General features: G+C 40.4%; 1 protein-coding gene across 3 annotated transcripts in view; it reads left to right on the top strand.

Annotated features, from left to right (window-relative positions):
* The window catches only part of PTPRB (protein tyrosine phosphatase receptor type B), a 113394-nt gene that overhangs the window by 12497 nt on the left and 77265 nt on the right, over positions 1–23632 (top strand). For 2 of the 3 annotated variants that reach the window (XR_005021510.1, XM_036865996.1), the window contains exon 4: positions 16726–16999. Coding sequence is in view for 2 of the 3 variants with exons in the window: in XM_036865996.1 (XP_036721891.1) it covers positions 16726–16999 (274 nt within the window). In the remaining variant the exon portion in view is untranslated. Of the gene's footprint in view, positions 1–15910; positions 16304–16725; positions 17000–23632 lie in introns of those variants that run through there. The other variant, XM_036865997.1, reaches the window with a different exon arrangement.

Here is a 23632-nt window from a genome sequence, read left to right as displayed (position 1 = left end):
TTATAAAAGTATTTTTATAGCTGAGCTTAAATATTTATATCTATTTTTTCTGTACTGATGTGTGTGTGTGCCTATATATGTATATATATATATGTACTGATACATACCAGTACACACGTAGTGATATCAGTATATACGTACTAATTTTTATCAGTATACATACAGATATACCCATAGAGACAGAGACAGATACTAGTACAAAACAAAAACTGTGTCAAATAAGAAACGTGCTGAATAAAAACTACAATAGAAACATATCTGCCTGAACACTAAAGCATTGTCTTTTTTTTTTTTTTATATTTAAGATGAAAAGTCATTTATTTTTAAAACATAGTTTGCTAATATTTAGTTAATCATTTAATCCACAATCATAGTTTTCAAAAGCTAATCTTTAAGAGATTTTTAAGTTTTATTTCAGGAGTGAATCAATAGCATCATCACTTCATAAATGTATCATCAATAGTAGGATCATTTATGTTCTCACAGTTAGGTGAGATCTTATGGTCTCTGCTCAATAAAGTAGAGCATGGAAAACCACTGTTCCTCAACTTTTAAGTAACATTTCAGTTGCTTTTCAGTTCACTAAAATATAAAAGATAACAGAAAAGATGTTACTTTCCATTTTAAACTGTGATAACTTTAAGACAGTTTACAGATATTCCCATTCTTTGTCCCAGCACCCGGTAGGATTGCACCTTCTCCTTCCCCTTGAAGTTAGGTATGGTCATGTAACAGGCTTTGGCCAATAAATGTTAATGGAAGTGATAGATTTCACTTCTAGACAGAAGTCTTTAAGAGTCAGTGTGCAATTCACCATATACATTTCCCTACCACAGTATCCAACAAAGCTCTAGATGCCTGATACGTTATCAGCCTGAAGAGTACCAGGCAAGCTAGGAGGGACATGTGGACAAATAAACCTTTATTATTTTATGCCATATTGGTTTTTGGAGTTAACCATTACCTCAGCATGACCTAACCCATCCTGACTAATACAAAAATTGTTACATGCTGAGTACTCTGGTGAGAGTTCTATCTTGCCTACCCTCAGCAGTCCCTACTCTGAGTGGTTCTCACTGCAGAATTCCAGAGATCAGACATGGTGAGAAGGTAGAGAGTTTTGTAAAGATAGTAGGGTCACGCTTAAAAATCTCTGCTTGTAGATGATCATAGATAAGTGGAGCATAATTTTTGTTAGTGAGGATCTTCTAGATCAGTTGCAAAGTGAGATCAGAGAAATGACTGTATTTCTAAATGCAATTAGTTCACACATATTAGATTAATCCAAAAAGATTCAATCCAAACAGTGGTGAAACTTTCCTTTCATCTCAGAATTTCTCTGGCATCAAAACTTAAAGCATTGTCTTTTAGCAAAAAGAATATTTCCCCATCTTTGCCCAAGTCGGACCATTGTGAAACAAAGACACAGAAAGCTCCCAGACATGGCCAGGCTCACTGGGATGAGTCAAGGACAGCCAGCTCTAGAGCTCTGTTGCAGGCATGGCAGTCCCGGGGCCGACCCAGCACCGTGTTACAGAGCCCACGTGGTCCAGCCCCAGAGCTGGGTTTGCAGCCTTGGGCTGTGGCAACTACTCTGTAGGGTTTTTTGGTCTTTGATTTTTAGTATTTTTCTAAAGTGAAGTTCACTCTAAAGTTTATATGAGCTCCCAGATGGAGCACCAGAATGACTCTGCAGCCAAAGATCTCGTGTTCCATTTTTTTTCTTGAAGCTCAGGCAAAACCTTAACTATGTCCTCAGAAGCTGAATGTATAAAAGCTATGCTCTTTCCAAAGGCAGTTTCTAAAACCGCAGTTTTCCATGACTCTCATGCCTTAGGTGAGGCAACCCTGCTAGATCATCATTTGATTCAGTGGGAGCATTTACTTTATAACAGTCTGTTATAAACTGCTGTAGTTAAATACTTTGAAAAATAAAAATGGGTCACTTGGGAGGTAAAATCCCTGTCCTTTAAAAGTAATGTTGAAAGGTACTCTACCTCAACACCTAGGAGAGTATTAGAGAGGAATAAAATTGTTCAACTTAATCGCTTGGAATTGTGTAAAGAAAATCTTTGTGTGTCAGTTATTTTCTTTATCAGCTAGCTCCTGGTTTGGGAGGATTTTGGATTGATTACTGTAGTTGGGCCATGAGTTGGAGTGGTCTGTTATCGGTGATGATAGGAAAAATCTGAATGTGAGCTTTTGGAGGGTGGGGACTGTATTTATTCAACTTTGTAGCTCCAGCACCTGAACATAATGCTTAATGCTTACTAAAGGTGTGTAGAAAGGAAAGGGAAAGAAAGGTGTAGAGTGGAATGGAGCAAAATGGAGTGGAACTGGAGAGTGAAATGGAATGGAATGGAGTCGAGTGAAATTAAGCAGAGGGGAGTGAAATGGAATGGGGAGAATGGGATGGAGTGCTAGGGTATTGAGTTGATTGGAGTGATATAGAAGTGGGTGGAATTGTTGACCACTTGGGTAGCAAATGACACATCTACTGCCAATGTCCATCTACTGCCAAGGTGTGATGGTCATGCTGAGTAACCATGTTTTTTATATTGCCTAAGTGTTCGAAGTTTGTGTGTATCTAGTGTTTAATATGTTTCTATTATCTAATACTCTCTCTCTCTCTCTCTCTCTCTCTCTCTCTATATATATATATATATATATATATAGTTTTATTCAGGGGCTAATTATCCAGTTCCTTTTTCTCCTTTCTAATTTCCCCCATTTCATCTCTTAATCACCCTTCAACTGCCCCCACCACCAAAAGGAAAAAAAAAGTGTAAAAGAAAAAGGAGAAGGAAGCAATGATGACTGTCTCGTGTCTTTGGAAAATGTTCATGCATTCAACAAATATTTCCTGAGAACTTAACTAGTGTCAGAACAGAGTGGTTAAGAACTCAGGCTTTGAGGTCAAAGGTCTGACTGCCTCTTACTAGCTGGTGACCGAGTCTCAGTTTCCTCATCTATAAAATGAACCTCCACCTCTTAGGGCTGTAGTGAGGACCAGGAGAGACAATGCCTGTAAAGTGCTTACCGCAGTACCTGATCCTTAGTAAGCACTTAAGAAGGAATAGCTGTTATTGCTATTTTTTACTGGGACACAAAGATGAATGACAAGTTGTTGCCCTGAAGGAACTCACCATCTGCTGAGGTGTTGAGGGAGATGGAGATTACACGGGCTTGTGTGGAATACAAAAGAGAGGTTCCTGACTAGTGTGGAGGTTTTAGTAGGTGTGCAGTAGGTTAATGTCTTCTGGAGGAGGGAATATCTGAACTGAGCTTCACGGAGTACAGGAGTTAAACCAAGAAGAGGTGGGAGAGTGGGGAGGGAGGGATGTGGAAGAGCTGAGATGGGACAGGATGGAAAGTTAGAAGTGATTTCAACTTTCACCTAAAATTAGTATTTTTTAAGAAACTTGGGAATTTTATCACTTCAATCCAATCACACATTCCATGCTTGTTTATTGAGCACCTACTATCTGCCAGACATTGTGGGGGATGTGAAAAATAAATAATAAAGATGGTGTTACAGAAGTACATAGAGAGCACAATGTCATCAAATTCATTGTATAGGATCAGCAATCTGTTAAGACTGAATAAAAGACTTAGACAGTGTAAGAGCCCTGTAATAATTCTCACACATACAGATATTGAATATATATCAATGAACATTTCAAACACATGTTTTCAAATGCAGTCTTCATCCAGAAACAGACACTAGTTCCTACTTGTTATTTTAATCACTGACACTATTAGATTATCTGTCATTCCTTTTGTCCCCATACATATGTAGCCACTACGTAAAATTTAGCACACTTGACCTGAAAGAGAAATCGAGAGAAGAAAGAATAAGAACTGAAATACTAAGACCTTCTGCTTGGAAAGGCAATGTCATTACTACTAACTCACAGTGATGAAGTGACCACAGTGTTCTCGATGCACAAGCAAAGGATGAGTTAGGATTGGAACATAGGATTGGGAATGGAGGGTGGGATATCACAAAACACTTTCAATGAGAAAGTGGAATGCATTTGTGTCTTCCCTTCCATCAAGATTTCTTTTGAGTTATGAGGAAGGAAACATGAAGAGATGCTATACACCATTTGCAAAGAAGAGAATCTAGGGGATAAAAATAATAGCTAAAATTTGTGTGCCAGCAACTATGCTAAGCACCTACATATACTCTGGGAGGTGGGTACTTGTATGTATTTTCCATCACTGTGTAACAAACTACCCCAAAACTTAGTAGTTTAAAACAATGACAGCTTATTTTTCTCACGGTTTTGTTGGTTGGGGCAGGGAGCGAGGGGTTCCTCTGCTGGTTTCACCTGGGCTCACTCTTGCAGGTGCATTCAGCGTCGAGCTAGAAGTTTCACAATAGCCTCTCTTGCATGGCGAGCAGTCGATGGTGGCTGCAGGCTTGGTTCTCCACCTGGCCTCTCATCCTCCACTCGACTATACCAGCTTCTTTACGTGATGGTTTCAGAAAGCTTTGCAAGGGAGGAAACATGGAAGCTACAAGCCTATTGAGACCTAGGCTCTGTAACCACACATTACTTCTGCCACATTCTACCAGTCAACGGAATCACGAGCCAGGCCAGATTCATAATGTGGAGAAACAGACCCCGCTTCTTGATGGGAAGAGCTGCAAAGTCACATTGAAAAGGGGCATACATATTGGGTGGGAGGAATCTGTGGTCATTAAACAATCTACCATAGTATTTATTAATTTATTATTATTATTATTATTATTTTGTAGATGCCTAGTTTAAACTTAAAGAGGCAAGGACTCACCCGAGGTCAAATGATTAAAGAATAGCAGAGCAAGGAGGAGAGTACACATACACACACACACACACACACACACACACACACACACCCTGCACATCTAGTCACCTTATTCTCTTGCACAGAGCTCTTATTAATGAAGGTAAATGCCAAAAGGACATGATTTGGAATCCAGCATCACTCATCAATGCTACTGCAAAGTTGTGCTAAGTTGACTCTCTTTGGAGCAGCATTTTCTCTACCTTTTTCCTTTTCCTTCTCTTTCCTCACATCGTCTTATGCCAGTTTGGAAGGTTGAGAACCTGAGCTGGTACGTGGCTTCAAAACTCTCCTTCTCTCATCCTGGACGTGAATTAAATGAATCAACATGTATCAAGTGCCTACAGTACTGCCTGGAAAAATAGTGTTTAATTAACATTAGCTACTACTGTTATTATTGTTACCATCACAGTATTATGTGGCAGTATGTGTCTTTACAAGGACAAAGTTGGTGGAACAAGAAGCTTGTCTACATATGAGTCAGGAAATATCTAGCTCAGTGGTTCTCAAAGTATGGACCCAGATTCAGAACTTGTTAGAAATGCAACCACTTGGGCCCTACCCTAGACCAACTGAATCAGAAACTCTGGCTGTAAGGCCCAGCAATCAGTGTTTTAACAAGCCCTCCAAGTCACACAGAGGTGTACTTTTAAATTCCAGAACCACTGATCGAGATAAATCTTGTCCTTCACCCACAATATCTGTCCCATGGACTTCTAAACGCCTTAGTTTCCCACCACTGATGGCACTTTTGTGCATGTGTCATGAGGAGGTAAGAGGGGGTGGTGCCACAAAAGCTAAATAATCAAGTAGCAGAAATTAATGTATCTAATTCCAGCCTCCTGCTGTGACTTTGCAGAGTGTACAACATTGAAGGAATGGGGCCCAGGGTGGGTGAGCAGAGCCTGGAGAGATAGAGAACTGCTGCTAGACTCTAGGCTTTTTGTGTTCTAGAAAAAGGGGGTTCCAGGCACATGGTTCCACCGGGAATGCACAGGACTCTGTATTGGAACATCAGCTGGATTTCAGCACCTGTGCACGCCCTCAGCCAGGCATCCCTGCGTACCACATCCACAGAGATATACTGTGTTCTTGTGCACAAGCCCAGTTGTAGATCAGGCCAGAGGTGGGTGTGAGAAGTGTGCCCTGCATGTATTAGCCATTCCCTATGGGCAAGGAGAGACAGGCAGGGCTGGAGGCAGCAGGAAGTCAATCTTTTGGGGACCTGAGCATGGGATACAAGAGGAAGAGTTAAATGTGCAGAAGTTTCCTCCAAAGGGAGGGAAGCCAGGCCTTGGAATTTTGTTTAGCATCAAAATCTGAGCAGCCTCCATTTATCATTTGAGCAGTGGACTCTCAAGAGAGGTCCAGTCTGGATCCCCTCTCAGCCATGTGACCTCGGGGGAGGCGGTTTGATAAAGCGGTAAAGAGCTAGGGCTCTCGTGTCAGAGAAAGCTGGTTTAAATCCAAGTGGTGTCATCTACTAGTTACTCAAGTCATACTTGTTTCCTCTCTAAAATAAGGATAATTAAGGTACTCTATCTGCCTCATAAAACAGTTGTGAGGATTCAAATCTGATCAAGAAAAGTGCTTAGTGCCTTGGCTATACACGATAAGTACTCAATAATGTTAGCAAGTAATACTAACTTCCTGTTGTTGTTTCATCACCCCTACCCTGCCTGCATCACAGGGTTGTTCTAAGAACCAGATGGACCAGCGTTATTATGTGAAAATGCTTTCAAAGGAATCAAGCCTTGAACATGCATTAAAAATGTTACTGGCTGGCTCTGATTCTACTCAACATCCCTCAATCTTATTTGAAGGCACACCCCCTTCTTCCCTTCCCCACCCCGCCCTGGCCTGGGCCCGGGAGACGGACCACATTTCCTCAGTTCATGAATAGCCATTGTGGTGCTGGTCTGAGTTTAACAGCTCTGTGCTTCCTTCCAGTTGGCCCTCAGAGACATCACAAACCAACGTGAGTCTCCAAATAAGTGAGGTGGCAAATGCAAAACACCTGCACCTCCTCCCACCCCCCTCAAGTCTGGGGTCAACCCCTTTATCGTGTTACTTAAACACAGGGGAGTCTCTCCACTGCCACCACCGCTCTGTGGCCAGAACTAAAGATGGAACAATATTCCCCTTCACTGAGGCAAACACCTAGAAGGAGAAGTACAAAGATGTAGCAAAACAAAACACCCCACACCATCTCCTAATGACTCCTCATGACCAAGAGAAGATTCTTAGATTGTCTAGAGTGAATGGGATAAAAGATAAACAGACTTTTCTGAGACTACCCCTAGTGCAGGATGTCCATTCTAGCGTGTACGATATTGCGGGAGGGATGTGTTCCTGAAGACCCTAATTTATAATTAGCATCATTCAAGTCTAATTCTGACAAAGGGCTGCAGTTCTCTCAGATGGCCCACTAATATGGATTACTATGTGCCAACAGCATAATACGGTTTACAATTCACTCAACCCTCTCTGGCTTTAAAATCTCAAGGATTTTTCTTTTCTTTCATTTTCTTTTAGTTATAGGGGATTTGCCTGACTCTCCATTTTGAGCACCAAAATACTGGGTTCATATTTTGTCACAATATAAATCATATGCACATAAAATGCAACCATAAAACAGAATATGTGCATTGAAATGGGCTCTTTAACCTGCCAGTATTTCTCTGACACATGGGTTTCCCTCAGCAGATGAGGTCAAGCCCAGATGAGGGTTGATGCAGAGAGGAGAGAACATAACAAAGGAGGGGAAATGAGATCGAAGGAGAAACCAGGATGTACAAATTGAGATAGGACGTCTGTGGCTCTCAGCCCTGGTCTTACATACATCAGAATCACCTGGGAAGCTTTTTGAAGATACAGGTTCCAAAATTCTCCCTCAGACCTACTGAATCAGAATTTACTGACGTAGGACATCGGCACCAGAGTGTAAAAGTCTCCCCATTGATTATAATGTACAATTATGTTTACAATCCATTGGAGAATAATTGAATAGTCAACCTGTTAGAAAAAACCATTGAACACAAGAGAAGAGGAACAGTTCTGGGAGAGATGTACCTATAACTTGAATGTAATCATCAGGAAACATCGGACAAATGCAAATGGAGGAAAACACGTACCATAGAAATAACTAACCTGTATCATTCAAAAAAGTCAGTGTCATAAAAATCATTTTTGAAGCCTGATGAATTGTTCCAGATTATAGAAGATTAAGAGACTTGACAACTAAATATAACACAGGATCCTGGGTGGGCTCCTTAACAGAGAAAAAACAGCAACAACAAAAAATGCTAAAGGGACATGCTTGAGTCAACTGGCGAAGTTGAAATACGGATTGTGGATAAAAGCATTATATCAATTTTGCGTTTCTTAAATTTGATATCTTTACTGAGATTACACACTTAATTCAGAAGATATGCAGCCCACTCTGAAGTGGTTTAGGTAAAAGTATCATATATATAGAGAAAGAGATGATAATAAAGCAAATGTGGGGGAATGCTAAAAGAAAAAAATGAGTGGGTCTTGGTAAGGATATGTCGTAGCGCTGCATATAATTTTCACCACTTATCTGTAAGTTTGAAATTATTTCCGAACAAAAAAGTTTAAAAAATAAAAAGAGTAGTTTGCTTAAGGGCTTTTATAGGGTAGAATCCGAGGGATGCTTCTGAGTTAGGGGTAGACCAGTGGCTCAGACTTACAAAGACCTGTCCATCTTCTTCAAGGACCGGGAGGAGAGAGGGGGTGGATGGGGGGGAGAGGAGAGCAAACACCGTGAGAAATGATGATGAATTTGCAAGAAAGAGCAGTAAATCCAAGGGTTAGAACTGGTGGATGAGCTGGATGATAAGTATGAAGATAAGATAAAGAAACTCTGGAAAAGATTGCTAAGTACTTTAAATCCCTGTAATTTACCCCAGTTACATATTGGTTGCACCCACATATTCATTCCACTCACAGAATAACAGCTTTGAAAACCAGTTATGAAATACGGTGAAAAGTCACTGAAAGGGGAAATGCTATGAATTCCAGGGGCTGTCTTTGAAGGGAAGATCCTTTTCATCCTTCCCACCCTTTGGGGGAGCTGGCAACAGAATCCTACCATTGCTAAATCCAGATGAGATCACCACTAGGGTAATTTTTATTTGGAAAGTACACAGGAGGTACCTGTTTTTTCATCAAAGCTCTTCTGATCTGGATCTCTAACAGATCTGGACCAATGAACACACACTACCAGTGTAGCTTTACCAGGTGCTTGCCCTTCGTCTGTGTGTCTGTGAACATTTGTGTTTGCTCCTCTTTGTGCAAGGCTGTACTTCCAGCCCAGGACAGCAAAGCTGTGGAGAGGATACCGCAGTAGATGCTTTGTTAAGAGTTTTGACCTTGGTGGCCTGAATCCAATGACCTCTGGATTATTCTAGAAGGATTCGGTCTTCCATGGAGTCAGAGGCTGCTTGGGCACTAGCTTATCCTAAGGCTTAGGTGCTAGGTATTATTGGATTCTGTGATGCTAAGGGTTCCAGGTCTGCATTGGAGCAACTGAAGAATACAATTGCTTTTAAGATTCCCCAGTACTTAGCCATGTCCTTGTTTAGTGGTGAGGTGTGAATATTTACTGTCAATAGATGAATAGACATTGAGTCTCCACAACCTGGGCATGCAGGGGAGATAACGAAGAGCCATGACTCCTTCCAGCAGGAGGTTTCTAATCTAGCTGATGGTTTTATCATTATATTTTTGAAAAACATGGTAAGATCCTTTGATCTTCTGCTTTGATCACTCTCAGCTTCAACATTCAGGGGACTCTGAGACGCGCTGTGTGGACAAGGTGGGCAGAATGCTGGCCCAGCACGCCTCCATCTTTTTATTTTTTTAATGAAAAGTCAAAAATCCAGATTTTTTTCCCTTTAAAATCTCCTATTTTTCTCAACATTACCTGCTTATTCCATTTTTTAAAAACTATATTAAGATCACACTATAAAAGCCAGAAAAGGCGCATGTGCTGGTCAGATAGGGAACCCTCTGTTTGCGAGCTCCAGTGAATTCATGGGAAATGATGTTCTAACAACATGATACACAGAAAAAAAGAAGACAGAATCTTTACCCTCCAATCATCACTGTCTAAGGGAGATGAGATGTGTGATCATTTCTTTTGTTTTTATTTTTCTTTCCCTTAAAGCCAATGTTAGCCATGTTTTGCTTATTTACTATCCTAGAGCTTGGATAGTCACGAAAATCATGACCCTGCTCCTGAAACCAGAATGTATAGCAGTCACGCCCATATAGGCAGCCCCACTGGCCGCATTAACACCTTGATTCAGTTCGTGTGTGGGCCGACTCATTTCCGAGGGTGGGGTAGTAGCGCCGGAAACGTGGGAATGAAGATGCAGCAGAAGTGCTTGAGGTTGAAAAAGTGATTCGTTTACAGTCACATCTGGTTTTAAGTCATTCGTCTGTGTACAGTTACAAAGCTCTGACAAAAGCTATGCAAAGCTCATTTCCTCCAGATTTAAAAAAAAAAAAAAAGTGGGGGAAGGGAAGAGGGTAAAAAATTGATGTAGAAAAAAAAAATACCAAGAAACCTTAGAGATGTGTCTGGGAGAGATGGTGGGGCTGCTCTTAGAGACACATCCAGAACTCCCACCCCGCCCTTCCAGGATTTAAAAAAATCTTGGCACTACCAACAGTCAGAGCAGCCGGTAAATGTCTTCTGTGCTGATCTCTTGAGGAATTTCTCTTGAGTATGGGATTGACAGCAATGGTAATTTATTATTATTTGGATGTTCTCAGAAAGACATTCTCGTCCGTGCACTTTGTCATTCTCTCTAGCATTGCTGGGTGCTCAGCATCCATGATTTATTGTTATTCATCTACTATTATTAGTACTAATAATCATACTCTCTAACATTTGTTGTTATTCATATACTATTATTAGTACTAATAATCATACTATCTAACATACTATCATCCTTTAGCCAGGGAGGTGCTATAAATATAACACGCACCTTCTCATTTTATCCGCCCCCTCATTAAACCACCCCCAAATGCCTGTATAATTTCCATTTTCCTGGAGACCTATGACCTAGGAAGGTTACAACCTAGGAAGCTAGACAGATTCCTTGAAATATAAATATCCCAAAACAGTATCTCTAAACACAAAAGTCACGGTCCTTTTTTAAAAACTGCTTATCAAAATTATCTTACCTTAAATTTTAATAAATCTCTTTTTAAATGCATGACACCGGCTGCAGGTTAAAAATCATATTCACTTTTGATGTAATGTACTATTGAAACAGTTTCAAATTGAAACAGAGAAAAGGATTTGCCATCTTGTAATTGTTTTTAATTGACACATTCCCTAATTGCTAGGCTTTCTTCTTTTTAAAAATATCTGGGGAAACAGACATGAGGGTTGCATAACAAAAGGCATCAGAATTGGCCTGTCATCTAACATTTGTTAAGTTTGCTGCATGTTGACCTTTTTCCCTTTAGCATCTGTACTTTACTGAGAAGTTATAAATATCAAACTATGCATATAATATATATTATAGATATACTATATAAAATATATACAAAATATATTATCATATGTTACATCACCACTTTACTTATTTGACACCTTCTAAAACTGTTCAAGATCTTCTAAATCATCTATATAGCTTCTTGTAACCAGAGAGCTCAGTGAGATTTAAAAGAATAAGATATCATTAACTCTCTTTAATATAAAGTGACAACTGGATCAGGGTTTAAAGTAGGGGATTGACAATCTAAGGCTTTTGTTTGGAATTTGGATAGCTCTTCTTCACCAACTAGAGCAGGAAGGCTTGTTAAATACACACACACACACACACACACACACACATACATACACAGGTACACACAGAGATTATTTGGCTCCACCAGAACATTTCAAATTCCTCAGGTTGTAGTAGGGCCTTAAGATTTTATGTTTCTAGCAAGTTCTCAGATGATGCTGATACTAGCTTTTGAGAACCACTGTCCTAAAGGTTACTACCTCCTTCCCCTTTCTCCTTTTCCTCCCTTCATCTTCCCTCCCACTCATCTTTTCCCACCTCTTTCTCTTCAAAATCAATCTTCTCTTCTTCCTCTCTTTTATTCCTTTGCCCTTCCCTCTTTCATTCCTCTGCTCCATCCCTCCCTCCCTTTCAAGATGATATTTGAGGCATCCAGCAGGAACATGTCTAGAAGGACTTGTTTACAGTGTTTATTCAGATAATAATATTTATTGAGCACCTACAAAGATTCACTCATTCATTCATTCATTCATTCATCTACTTACTCAACAAATATTTGTTGAAACTCCACTATATGCCAAACTCTGTGCAAGAAGAGCAAGACAGACAAAGACTCTGCCCTAAAGGAATTCTCCATATGGCCAGGGAAGGCAGACAGTATACAAACATATAAATAATTGGATTATTACCAAGTGTCATTAATGTTCAGAATTAAATAAATGGGTTGCTGAGATGAAGATTGATAACAGCACACTTTTCCCCTGTGAGGTCAGAAAGGGCCTGGCCCCATAGGGATGTGTTTAAGCTGAGACCTAAAGATTGGGAGAAAGACAGCTAAGCAGACCTCCTGAGCAGGAGTGGTCCAAGAAAAGGAAATGGCAGGCACAAAGGCCCTGGGGCAGGAAAGAGTCAGCTTCTCGGGGGTGTCTCCAAAACCTAAACCAGGGCCTGGCACACGGTAGGTGCTCAGTCAATATTTGCTGAATGAATGAGTAAATGAATTATTAGACCCAGGCCACTGGAGCATAGGAGGCAAGCAGGAGAGAGGCATGGGGTAAGCAGAGGCCAGGTCATGAAAGGCCTTTTAGGTCATGAGTGAGGATTTTGAATTAACCAATCAACTTTACCAATCCAGTCTTCCTTCATCCCCCAACCTTCTCTGCACCCAGCTCAAACCCTGATGTCAAGTAACAATTCTCAAAGTGTGACCCTGGGACCCCTGATGATCGGTTGTATCATTCAACATGTATGTTCATGACGTGATAAGAGCCATGTTTTCATCCCTGAAATCATAATTAATAAATATATAAATTAGAACAATTATTCATTAATTGTTATGACTATTTGTTTAAAAGGCAGCTGTTTAACCAACGGTTTAACATTAGGCACTCATGTCTAACCAAAAGCAGTCCCACCCTTCCCCTGCAGTCTGGGAAAGGTTTCCTAGTGGCAAAGAGAAGAGGTTGTCCCCTGAAAAGTTACAGAGAGGCTGATTCCAAATGCCTGGAATGCAGTAACTTCTAAAGCAAATGTAGTGTCATTACACAGGATAAATAGGTTCAAAAGAAGTTGAGGAATTCCAAACAAAGATGAGAACAAAGAATAAAATGAATCATCTTATTTGTACTTTGTACAGTAGTTTCAAATAAACTCCTCTAGGAAAAGATGTTATCTGGCAGCCTTTCCCAGTCTCTTACTGCCTTGAATCTATTACACATCTCTCTAATTTTTCATATTAATATAAGTGTTTTTAAAAGGTAAATCAGCTTTTAAAATGTAATCAGTAAAAACCTGAGTTTAAACTTTCTCTCCTTGTTTCATAGTATGTTCATTCCTATAGGTTATTTAGGACCCACTAATTAATTGGGAGCTTTGCTGTGAGCCTTAAGATTCTCCAAAAAAAGAACCAGCAGTTATATACCTTTGGGAAAGAAATATCTCTGACTCCTAGTCCTTTCCTTCACAGATTGCTATAATTCTTCATATACATTGGTATCAAAATAGATAAAAGGCACAAGACCCTAAATGTACATGTCTCTCTGATAGATCAAAAATTAAATAATTGTATTTGAAGAAATCGCTCCTTCTTTTTCTAATTCCTATTCCCAGGGTTATTATTAGCAGGTCACTGTTAATAACAGAATTTGGAAGCATCTGAAGAGTGTTATGAGGATATTTTGTTATTGCTTTGTTTGATTAGTCCTCTTCACATTTTGCCTTTTTGTTGCAGTTGCCTTTACTATAAGGCAGTATACTGCATTATAGTCAGACAGTGTATTGGATATCAAATACTATTTTAAAATTAACTGTTAAGGTATAATAGGTTGGTAACATGTAATTTTTTTAAAAAATATGTGAGAAACCTTGGAGAACTTGAAAAAGACAGGATTTATTGAAGATTTCTGCAAAGGACAGAGGGATATTTAGTGAATTTGGGAGGGAATGTTTCAAATCTGAGGGCCAATCTATGAGAAAAATGTAAAAACCTCATTGGTTTTTGACAAAGAGAAGGATGGGCAGCAGAAGTTAGGTAAGTGGGACCTATGTGATGGATGAATTTGAAAGAGAGCAAACTGTGTGATTTGGATGCAACCTATCACTAGGCAAACTGACAATTGGACAGCACATTAAAGTTTGCAAAGGTGCTTTAACATATGTGATCTTATTCTTCATAATAGCTCTGGGAAGTATTTAGAGTAGATATTATTCCAGTTTTACAGACGAGGAAATCACATTGTCTTCTGAATATAGCCAGAAAAGAAAACGGTAATGTTAAAAAGGAATAAAGCTGAAAAAGACCCCTGTAAAGGCTGAAGGCAGCCTGTAGGATTGCAGTCTCTAACGGGGAGAGAAGAGGAGTATCTCTGATGATGCCGAAAGGAATGCCAGGCTGTGAAAAGTCATTGAACTTGGGGGCAAGATACAGAGGGCAAAAGTTCTTTGGTAAGACAAGTGACCTGGGCAGAGAAATAAGAAAGATTCCATTTTCCCAGAAATACACCCGTGTTTTAGGTTTGACCTTCTTTGAGTGTCTGCTAACTTGAAAAAGAAATTTGAGATCTCTAGTCTGGCTGCAGATTAAAAGCCCATAGAATCTTCGAAGGAGTAGAAACTTCATCTTTTCATTAAAAAAAATTTTTTTAAACACAAGTTTTCTAAAAGAATTGAAATAATTTTCACTTTTTTGTTTTTTTCTGCTTTTCCTCCAAGTAGGTACCTTTGATATAGCAGTCAATAATATAGCTTTATGTATAATCTATTTGAAAAAGAAAAGAATATGCCATCCTTCCCATTGACGTAGCTCAAATATTCTGTTTTGAAAAATCTCCTTTCTTCCGGCAGTTGTCAGGGATGGCACCCAAAGAAAAGCAGTCAAACATTATTAAGGTTGTTGCAATATTTTCCTACTATCACCTATGACCAATTAAACATTTTGCTCTTCGGTTATCAGGAACTCTTTTAAAATCCATTTTCAGATACATGATCACTCAGGTACTGAGGCAGTTGCTAAAAGTGAGCATAAAGTTAGTGCTAAAACCTAAGTGAATTTCACTTTCTTGTAGTATGTGGGAAGCGGAGCCATCAAGAGTATTTTCCACAAACGAGAGTTCATATTGCATTCTTATATTGCTTGGACAGTTATGGATGAAATGACTTTAACTACTGGATGGTCAGTGATGAAACTGCTTTGCTTGTGGGCTGGACGATTGGTGGTGATTATACTTGTTCTTGGTTAGCACCATGTGCATAAGATTTAGGGAGAGCACAGACCTCTACACAAGAGAAAGGGGAAAGTGAATGGCAGGAAAAAATGAAGGTCAAGTTGACAACGGGCACCATCCTTTCGGGGTCTTTTTCTATTGATGGCGTCAGGGGGATACGCGTTGGGACGAATGAATGCTTTGAGGTGAGAAGGGCAAAAGCACTCTAATAAAAGGCTTCAGGAAAGAGTGAGGCGACCTAGGGAAATCTGCTGTGGTCAAGTTTAATCCTGGGAAAAGAGGCCCTGGAGAAAGCAGATGAGGAAGATAGGAAGGAAGACAGGGAGCGGGAGGCGCAGGGTGTGGAGGGAGGAAGGGGGCGTGGGTGGGGAGATGGAAAGTGAGAGGGAGCAAGGCTTACTGTGGCTGAGACGGTGGTGTTGAGGACCACGGAGTGGGAAAAAGTGAAAGTCGGGCGGGGAGGCGGAGAAGGAGGCAGAGCTCCGCAGACCCGGCCGGGACCCCTGGCGGGAGAGGCGGGGGCATCTTGGCCCGCCTCGGGCCCCCTTGGCAGCCTCAGGCGTTGGCTCCTCGGGGCTCCCTCCCTCGCCGGCGCATTGTTCCTTTGCCGGGAGACGAGGAAATTGCCTTTTGATTGCGGAAGTCCGCGGCCGGGGCTCGGGGCGAGGCAGCGCGGGTCAGAATGGCAGCGTGGGAAGGGCGGCGCGCTGCCGGCCCCCGCCGCCTCTCGCGTCCGCAGCCGGCCCGGGGCGGCAGCAGCATCAGCGGCGGCGGCGGCGGCCCCCGCGCGTCGTCAGCCCGGAGGCCAGCGCTCTGCGCCCGCGGGGCGCGCTGAGCGCGCGCAACAAGTGGTCCCCGCTCCGCCGGCCGTCGGGGCCGCCCCGCGTCCCAGCCCAGCGGTCGAGTCAGGGGGAACCGCTGAGCGCCATGCGGAGCCATGGAGCCGGGCTGGCCCTGTGGACCGCGCTGAGCCTGCTGCAGGTGAGGGGCCCGAGAAGAGCTCCCCGCGGGCGGACGCGCGCCTCCCCGCCGAGGACCAAATGCCCTCTCGGCTTTCTGGTCTGCTGGGTTGTGTTCTGGAGAGGGAGGTGGCAGAATTTCTTCCTCTCCCTGGGGAAGAATGAGCCATCCTCTTCTGAGCCCCCAGCCAGACTGACAGCTCGTGCCACTGTCAAAGGCAACAAGGCACCTTCTCTTTCCAGCTGCTCCGGAGAAAAAGCAGCTAGGGAGAAGGTGGCCACCCCCCTGGGCTGCGGGCCTCTTCTCTGGCTGGGGGGCGAAAGGATGCATGGGCTCAGGCTGGGGGCCAGGGGTGAGTGGAGCAGCTTGGGGAGCTTGCTACGGACTCGTCCCTGGGCAGGTCTAGACAGCGGGCTTCAGCTGTTGTTCTGGTTCCTTTGCAGACTGGACTGGGGGAGCCAGTGAGATGCAACTTCACCCTGACAGAGTCCAGGGTCTCCAGCCGGTCCGTGTCTCTCCAGTGGAGAACTATGGCGTCACCCTGTAACTTTAGCCTCATCTGCAGCAGTGACACGTCGTGGGTCGCGTGCTGCCACCCCGTGCGGATAGACAACACCACCTATGGATGTAACCCCAAGGATTTACAAGCGGGAACCATCTATAATTTCAGTATTATGTCTCTGGATGGAGAAGAGAGAACTGTGGTCTTGCAAACAGGTAAAAAGTGACAGGTGCGGTTGGACGGCCAGGCCACTTCCGGCTGAGCCCTGCCTTTTCAAGCTGATGTTTCACTTGAGTTCCAGGCATACAAAATAATAATAATAATAAAGGTAAAAACACCTGTGAAGATAACTATTGATAAAGATTTCTAGTCTCCTCAGATCTGGCCAGAAGCAGCTTGGTTGACTTTCAGAGACTTCCTTAGTGCTGAAAACAGCGGACTAGCCACTTAAACGGGGAGAGCAGCAAAGAGAAACTGTGGGCTGTGGAGGGAATTTGTTAAAGTGATGTGGTTTGAGCTTCCATCGCATTAAATTGTCAAGCCCTGGAATAATTTTAAGTAAATGTTTTTAGAATAAATAATGGAAGTGCAATGATTAGGGATATGACTTTCCTCAACTTAGTTTTATTTTTGGAACCAGGACATAAAATCATCAGGAATAGAGTCACCCTTAGGGGGAAATTAGAAAAGTCCCTTGAGATGAGGGTATGAAAATTATTTTTTATCACTTGTGTAACTAAAACCATGCCAATATCACAGATCATCCTGTGGTTACTCTGCACCTTAAGTCAATCATTTTCTGTTCACTTTTGGTAAACCCTTCCATGCGTATGTGGTAAGAGTTTGTCTTTCCTGCCTCAGTTTTCTTATCTGTAAAATGAGAGTGTTAGACTTGGTCATTGAGGTCCAGGTTCCAACCAAGTGCCTACTAAGGTAGGGGCTGCAATGCGTGTTACCTCATTAATCCCCAGAGCCACCCTCAGATGTGCTCGGAATTCTCTAATGACTTCGATGTTTTATGACTTCATTAGTCTTCCTTTTAACGTTATCTTTTTTTGTTGCAATAGAGAAGCCTTACTTTCATGGAGAAAGTCAAATTTAACTGAAAAATTCCAGAAGTTAAATTTAGAAATGTGTCGTCCTTGCTATTCTTTCACATTCAACCTGAACAAAGATCACTTCTTTAGCTATAGTTCTTTGAAGAGGTGAGAGAACAGTCCCTTATCAGGGCAGTTACAGTAAGGTCAGGAAATGTGACTAGGTCCTGGTAATAAGTCAATGAATTGTTCTCTTGCTAATTAAGAAAGCCCAAATACATCACTTGAGTTACTTCAGAGGAAAGTTAGATAATTTCTGAGATTTGCAGGAACTTGAATTGAAAAGAGACACCACTTGTTAAGAATGTGGTTGTGTTTTTACAGGGAATCAAAGAGAGACCGAAATCAACCACATAATTAGAACATTTTTCAGGAGTTTAAGTGGCTGAGTTTTTAGTTATAAAGTTCTTGGTTTCTTGGTATGTGAAGATGTGAACACTCAGATTGCTAATACTGTGAAATTTATGACGTAGAACTTCCAGATGTGTTCTTTACATTTGATAAGGTGTCTGTATTGAATGGGGCAGAATGATGTTTAAAAACAGGTGAGCTATCAGAAGCTTATGGGAGAAAAGATGAAGACATTAAGCCAGAATATACTGATTTAACCCAGAGGTTTTACTTTTTTGGAAAAAACATTGATGAAAAAGGACTCACTGTGGGTGTTACTAGTTAGAATATGTTTTGAGTTTAATTATGCATGTAGATGTTTCAAGTCCAGAGACATTTGTGAAATGTAAGAAATGTTTGCATTTTATTGACTATGTTTAATTAAAAAAAGACTTAGTCAGCATACCCAATTGTTAGTGTTCAGTGTCTTATCATTTTTCTTAAGGAGTTACTTTTTACAGTACCACAAATATACTTTTCACCACAAATTTTATGAGCTCCATGCCAAATGTGAAGAATGAAATTTGATCAAAAGTGATGTTTGTATAATAATAATTTTTTCATACTTATTTGTGTGATGGTATAACCCTACTTGGGTTTCTCTATATTTTTAAAATAATTTTATTTAAATAAACTTTTTTAAGTTAAGTTTTTTTTTTTAATGTTTCAGGGAGAATATTTTTGGTTGGTTGTTATTTATTTTTTGTCAGCACTTTTTTCTTTTTTGGCTTTCTATATTTTAAGGACATATGTGAGTTTTCATTTAAGTTAAGAGAAAGTACTAGTATTCCTCTATATTAACTGCTAAGCTACAAAGATGAGTGTCACAAATCATATTTTACTGTTATTAAAGCAGGATCAACTAGTAGCATAATATTAAGTCTGAGATATAACTTCAAACAAAAAAAGTCATTCAAATACATTGTGCTTCTCTTATTCCATTATGCCTATCTTATCAGTATAGAGTAAAATAGAGTGAGAGCAAGGCATGATTTGGCTGGAGATACAACAGTTGCTTAGATTATCTCTGTAATCATTCTGTATCGTTCCAAGTGTGATTTGTCTGGTTGTTTTTCCTGGTAAATTATCTAAAATAACATAATGTAGACATGACCTTAAAGATCAAAAATTTCAACTAAATCAGAACTATTTCAGCAACAATCAGTTTTCGCTCCAGATTTAAAAACAGAATTGAAAAACCTATGTGGATTCAAATTCAGTTCAGCAAACATTCATCAAGCATGGCTACTGCAGCGAGTTACACCAGGTAGTGATTGGTGAGCTTATAAAGATGACAAACAAACATGGTCTCTGCCTTTGTAGTCTTGTACAGAGTTGAAAGAAGGTCAGGATGAAAGTGGTGACAGAGCTTTACCACTTCTTTCTTGGGTGAAGACCTTGCCCTGCCTCTCTCAGGTGTGTTTGGTCATAAATGGTCAATGCAACAACTGTAATAAATTGAAAGCCAAATTATTTAGTTGTGAATTCATCAGAAATAGATTATGAAGGTAACAGATATTGAAGAACTCAACACTCTTGTTAACACTGTGTCCTCAGAGTCTAGAGCAGAGGCTGCAGAGTGGCCCCTGGGAGTGTCTAGGTGTCTAAATAATAGACATGCTTGTTTGGCTCACGTAATGTTTGTGAAAAATTCAGATTATTTCACCAGCATTGAGCAGAAAATTCGCATAAATACCAGATGTATGGATTCTCTTAAAATACTGGAAGATCTGGCAAAACTCGGCCAGTCTGCCTAGAACTCTCTAGAGCTGAGTTGTGGTTTCTCTCTTTTCAGATACCAATTCACTGGAATCCCCCTGGACCACTTCATTTATTTTCTTACTTGAATGTATCCTAAGGACATTTGAGTTTGTTTAAATGAAACCGTAGAGTTTTCAATTACAAATTTGGGGGGATTTTTATCTTCCCACCAATAAGAAGTAGTTTTTCAGTACCTAAAATGGCATCTAACCCATGGTAGGTGTTCAATAAATATTAACTGGATGGGTAGATGGATGAATGAATGGGGAGATGAATGGGTGGATCTATGGATGAATAGGTAGATGATAACAGACAAATATTAATAAATGAAATGAATATTTTAGTGGGAGAATGTACATAAAAATATGATCTATTCTCCTTGGGTTATGGGTAAGTCATGGAGCCCAGGGAAGAAGTCTAGTTAGTTGTAGAGAACTTTACCTACAGGAAGAATATCTTAGTGGCATATGACTTCTTGTTAGTCAGTTTCAGATACTTATTAATCAGCCTAGAGCAAAAGGCAAAAAAAAAAGTTTAGCTCTTTTTACATGGCTCGTTCCTCTGTCTTTAATTTAAAAAAATTTTAAGAGCTTTAATTACCAAATCACCATATCAGCTATTATTTCCACCTCAAAATGTTGCTTCTTGTATTAGTTTACCAGGGCTTTTGTAACAAAATACCACAGATAGGGTGGCTTAAGCAGCAAATTTATTTTCTCACAGGTCTGGAGGCTAGAAGTCCCAGATCAAGTTATCAGCAGGTTTCTTCTGAGGCTTCTCTGATTGACTTGCACATGGCCACCTCACTATGTCCTCACATGGTCGTCCATCTGTGTTGTCTGTGTCTAATCTTCTTAGGACACCAGTCATATTGGATTGGGGCCCACCCTAAAGATCCCATTTTAACTCAGTTACCTCTTTAGAGGTTTTATCTCCAAATATAGTCACATTTTGAAGTATTGGTGGTTAAGTCTTCAACATATGAATTTTAGAGGGATGCAATTCAGTCCATAACACTTACATGGCTTTAAACACAGGCCATTATTTCTCAATAATGTCTGTAAGCTACTGGCATTAAACTCTCTTGCAGAGTTTGTTATAAAAGCATGTTCTTGGCTTCTACCTCATATATAATGAATTTAGAAAGAGTGGAGCCTAGGGTATCTGATTTTAAACAAATATCAAAGTGAATCAATGCACACTGAAGTTTAAGAACTATTGACATAGTTTTTCTATTATTCATTGGCATTAAGATTTTGGTACCATTCCTTTTATGCCTGGTTAAATCTGTAATGCCTAGGAATATTTGTTGTCTTTCCCAGGAAGAAAATAATACTCTAATATTTGTCTTGTGCTCTTATAGTATGTAAAATACTTTCACCTACCTTGTTTAGTAGGTAAGAGTATAAAATATATAATATACGGACCATATATTGTTTAATTATAGCCACATGGCAATCCTGTGGAGGGAGTATCGTGAAGGCACAGGTGGTTAAGAGTTGAGTTCTGAAAGCTGCTGCCTCCATCACTTACTAACCAAGTTGCCTTGAACAAGTTACTCACCTCTTTTAATCTATAAAATGGGGGCAATAATAAAGAGAATGCTCACTTCTTAGGGTCGTTTTGAGGTTTTAATTGATTCATACATAAATTCTAGAACAGTTTTTGTCACATACTAAGTGTGTAGTAAGTTTCCTATTATTACTTTCAGGTTGGAGATGAGATTGATATTCATAAGAATTAACTAATCACAAATCCATAGAGCTAATATATGGTAGACCTAGACCTTGAACCCAGATTTACTGACCCCAACGCCAATTCTTTCCACTACTCTGTAGAATGGACATAATTTTTTAGTTGGTTTTTGTTCTTTCAGATTACATATGATAGTTTGTTGTTACTTTTCAATTCAACTTTTAAAGAGAAAAAAATATATTATGAAATACTTTAAATCTATAGTTACTTAGCCTACACAAGGGTAGAATAATGATTAAATGTGTGTTAGTGTGATGAAATAATATTGATTTTGATTTTGATTGTGTTGAACTGCTGGTGATGGACTTCAGTATTTAGGAATCAGCCATTTGCAGTATAGTTATTTCAGGAATTCTAAGGTCAAGCTGAGCTCTGTATAGGGGAATCAACCAACCTAGTTCTCTGCACTTGACTTTTTGTGTGTTTGGAGGCTTCTTCCATTTGTCTGACTTCTGTAGGTGGGCCTGGCATCCTACAGATTAGCAAGAAATAAAATCTAATTTGTCCAGACAGAATGGAAGAAAATTTGTTTCACCTTCCATTCCCGGACACCAATTCCCTGGAAGCCCCCTGGGGGATAAAGGATAATACTGACGACTTTCTGACCTTGTAGGAGAGGTCAAACCCATTCTAAATGTATGAATGTATATAAACAAAGATGAATCTATGCAACTAAAATTAACATGGTAGGTATACATACAGATTTCCAGGGATTTGGGGTTTTGATTTTGTTTTTCTTCCTCTAGATGGAAAAGTTCAAATACATAAAAAGTAAACAGAATAGTATAAGGAACGAGCATGTACTCGTCTCCTACCTTCAACAGTTACCAACTGACAATCATATTTCATCTATATCCTCACTCACTCCCCCACCGCATATCATTTTGACACAGTCCAAGTCATAATTTAATTTCATTTATAAATATTTCAGTATGCATTTCTGAATGATAAGCATTATTTTTAACATAACGACAATATCAGTATCGTACCTAACATTGACAGTAATTCCTTAGTATCTAGATGTCCAGGTTCGGCAGCACACATCAAGCGTCAGCTCATGAATTTCTACATGAGAGCGGCTCCTGGGCAACAGTCTGGAAGAGGAGGCCAAAGGATTTCCCTTTGTACTGCATTTACGTAGGGTTTAAATAATATTGAGAAAACCTCAACTGGTTCTTGTTTGTTTGTTTGTTTGTTTGTTTGGCTGCACTATGTGACTTGCAGGATCTTAGTTCCTGGACCAGGGATTGAACCCGGGGCCGCATAAGTGAGAACGCCAAGTCCTAACTACTGGACCACCAGGGAATTCCCAAGCAAACCTCTATTGTTAATATCGAAGAGAGGAGTAGAGCTGCTGAAGGATGATGGCACGAGGGTGTTAAAGTCTCTGTCAGCTGTCATTGTCCCCTCCGTGCTCACATGGTTCTCTAATACTTGACAGAAGTGAGCTTTTCAGTGCTTTTGCTTAAACTGCTCTCTCATTCTGCAATGGCCTCTCTTCTCTCTGATTTCTGCGTCCTACTTGACCTTCCAACTTGCTCAAGTTCATTTCAAGCCCACCTCTGAGACCTTCCCCTTGGATATCATTCCCCTTTTGCATATTCAGCATTGGTGCTGACCTGTGTTACCCTTAACAGCAAGAACAGCTGCAATACTCACACCAACTGCCATTTACTGAGGCCCCACCATGTGCCAGGGCTGCACTTAACACTTTGGCTCCATTACCTCTTAACACTTACAACTCTGTAAAGTAAGTATTGTTAGTCCCATTTTACAGATGAGGAAACTTAGCCTCCGTGAGGTTAAGCAATTTGCCTAAAGTCACTGTTTGAAGTGATAGTGTTG

The sequence above is a fragment of the Balaenoptera musculus genome, chromosome 10 (genome assembly GCF_009873245.2).
Source record: "Balaenoptera musculus isolate JJ_BM4_2016_0621 chromosome 10, mBalMus1.pri.v3, whole genome shotgun sequence".
NCBI classification, from domain to species: domain Eukaryota; kingdom Metazoa; phylum Chordata; class Mammalia; order Artiodactyla; family Balaenopteridae; genus Balaenoptera; species Balaenoptera musculus.
The sequence above is the reverse complement of the archived record's forward strand: the minus strand, read 5'-3'. Positions and strand labels throughout refer to the sequence as shown.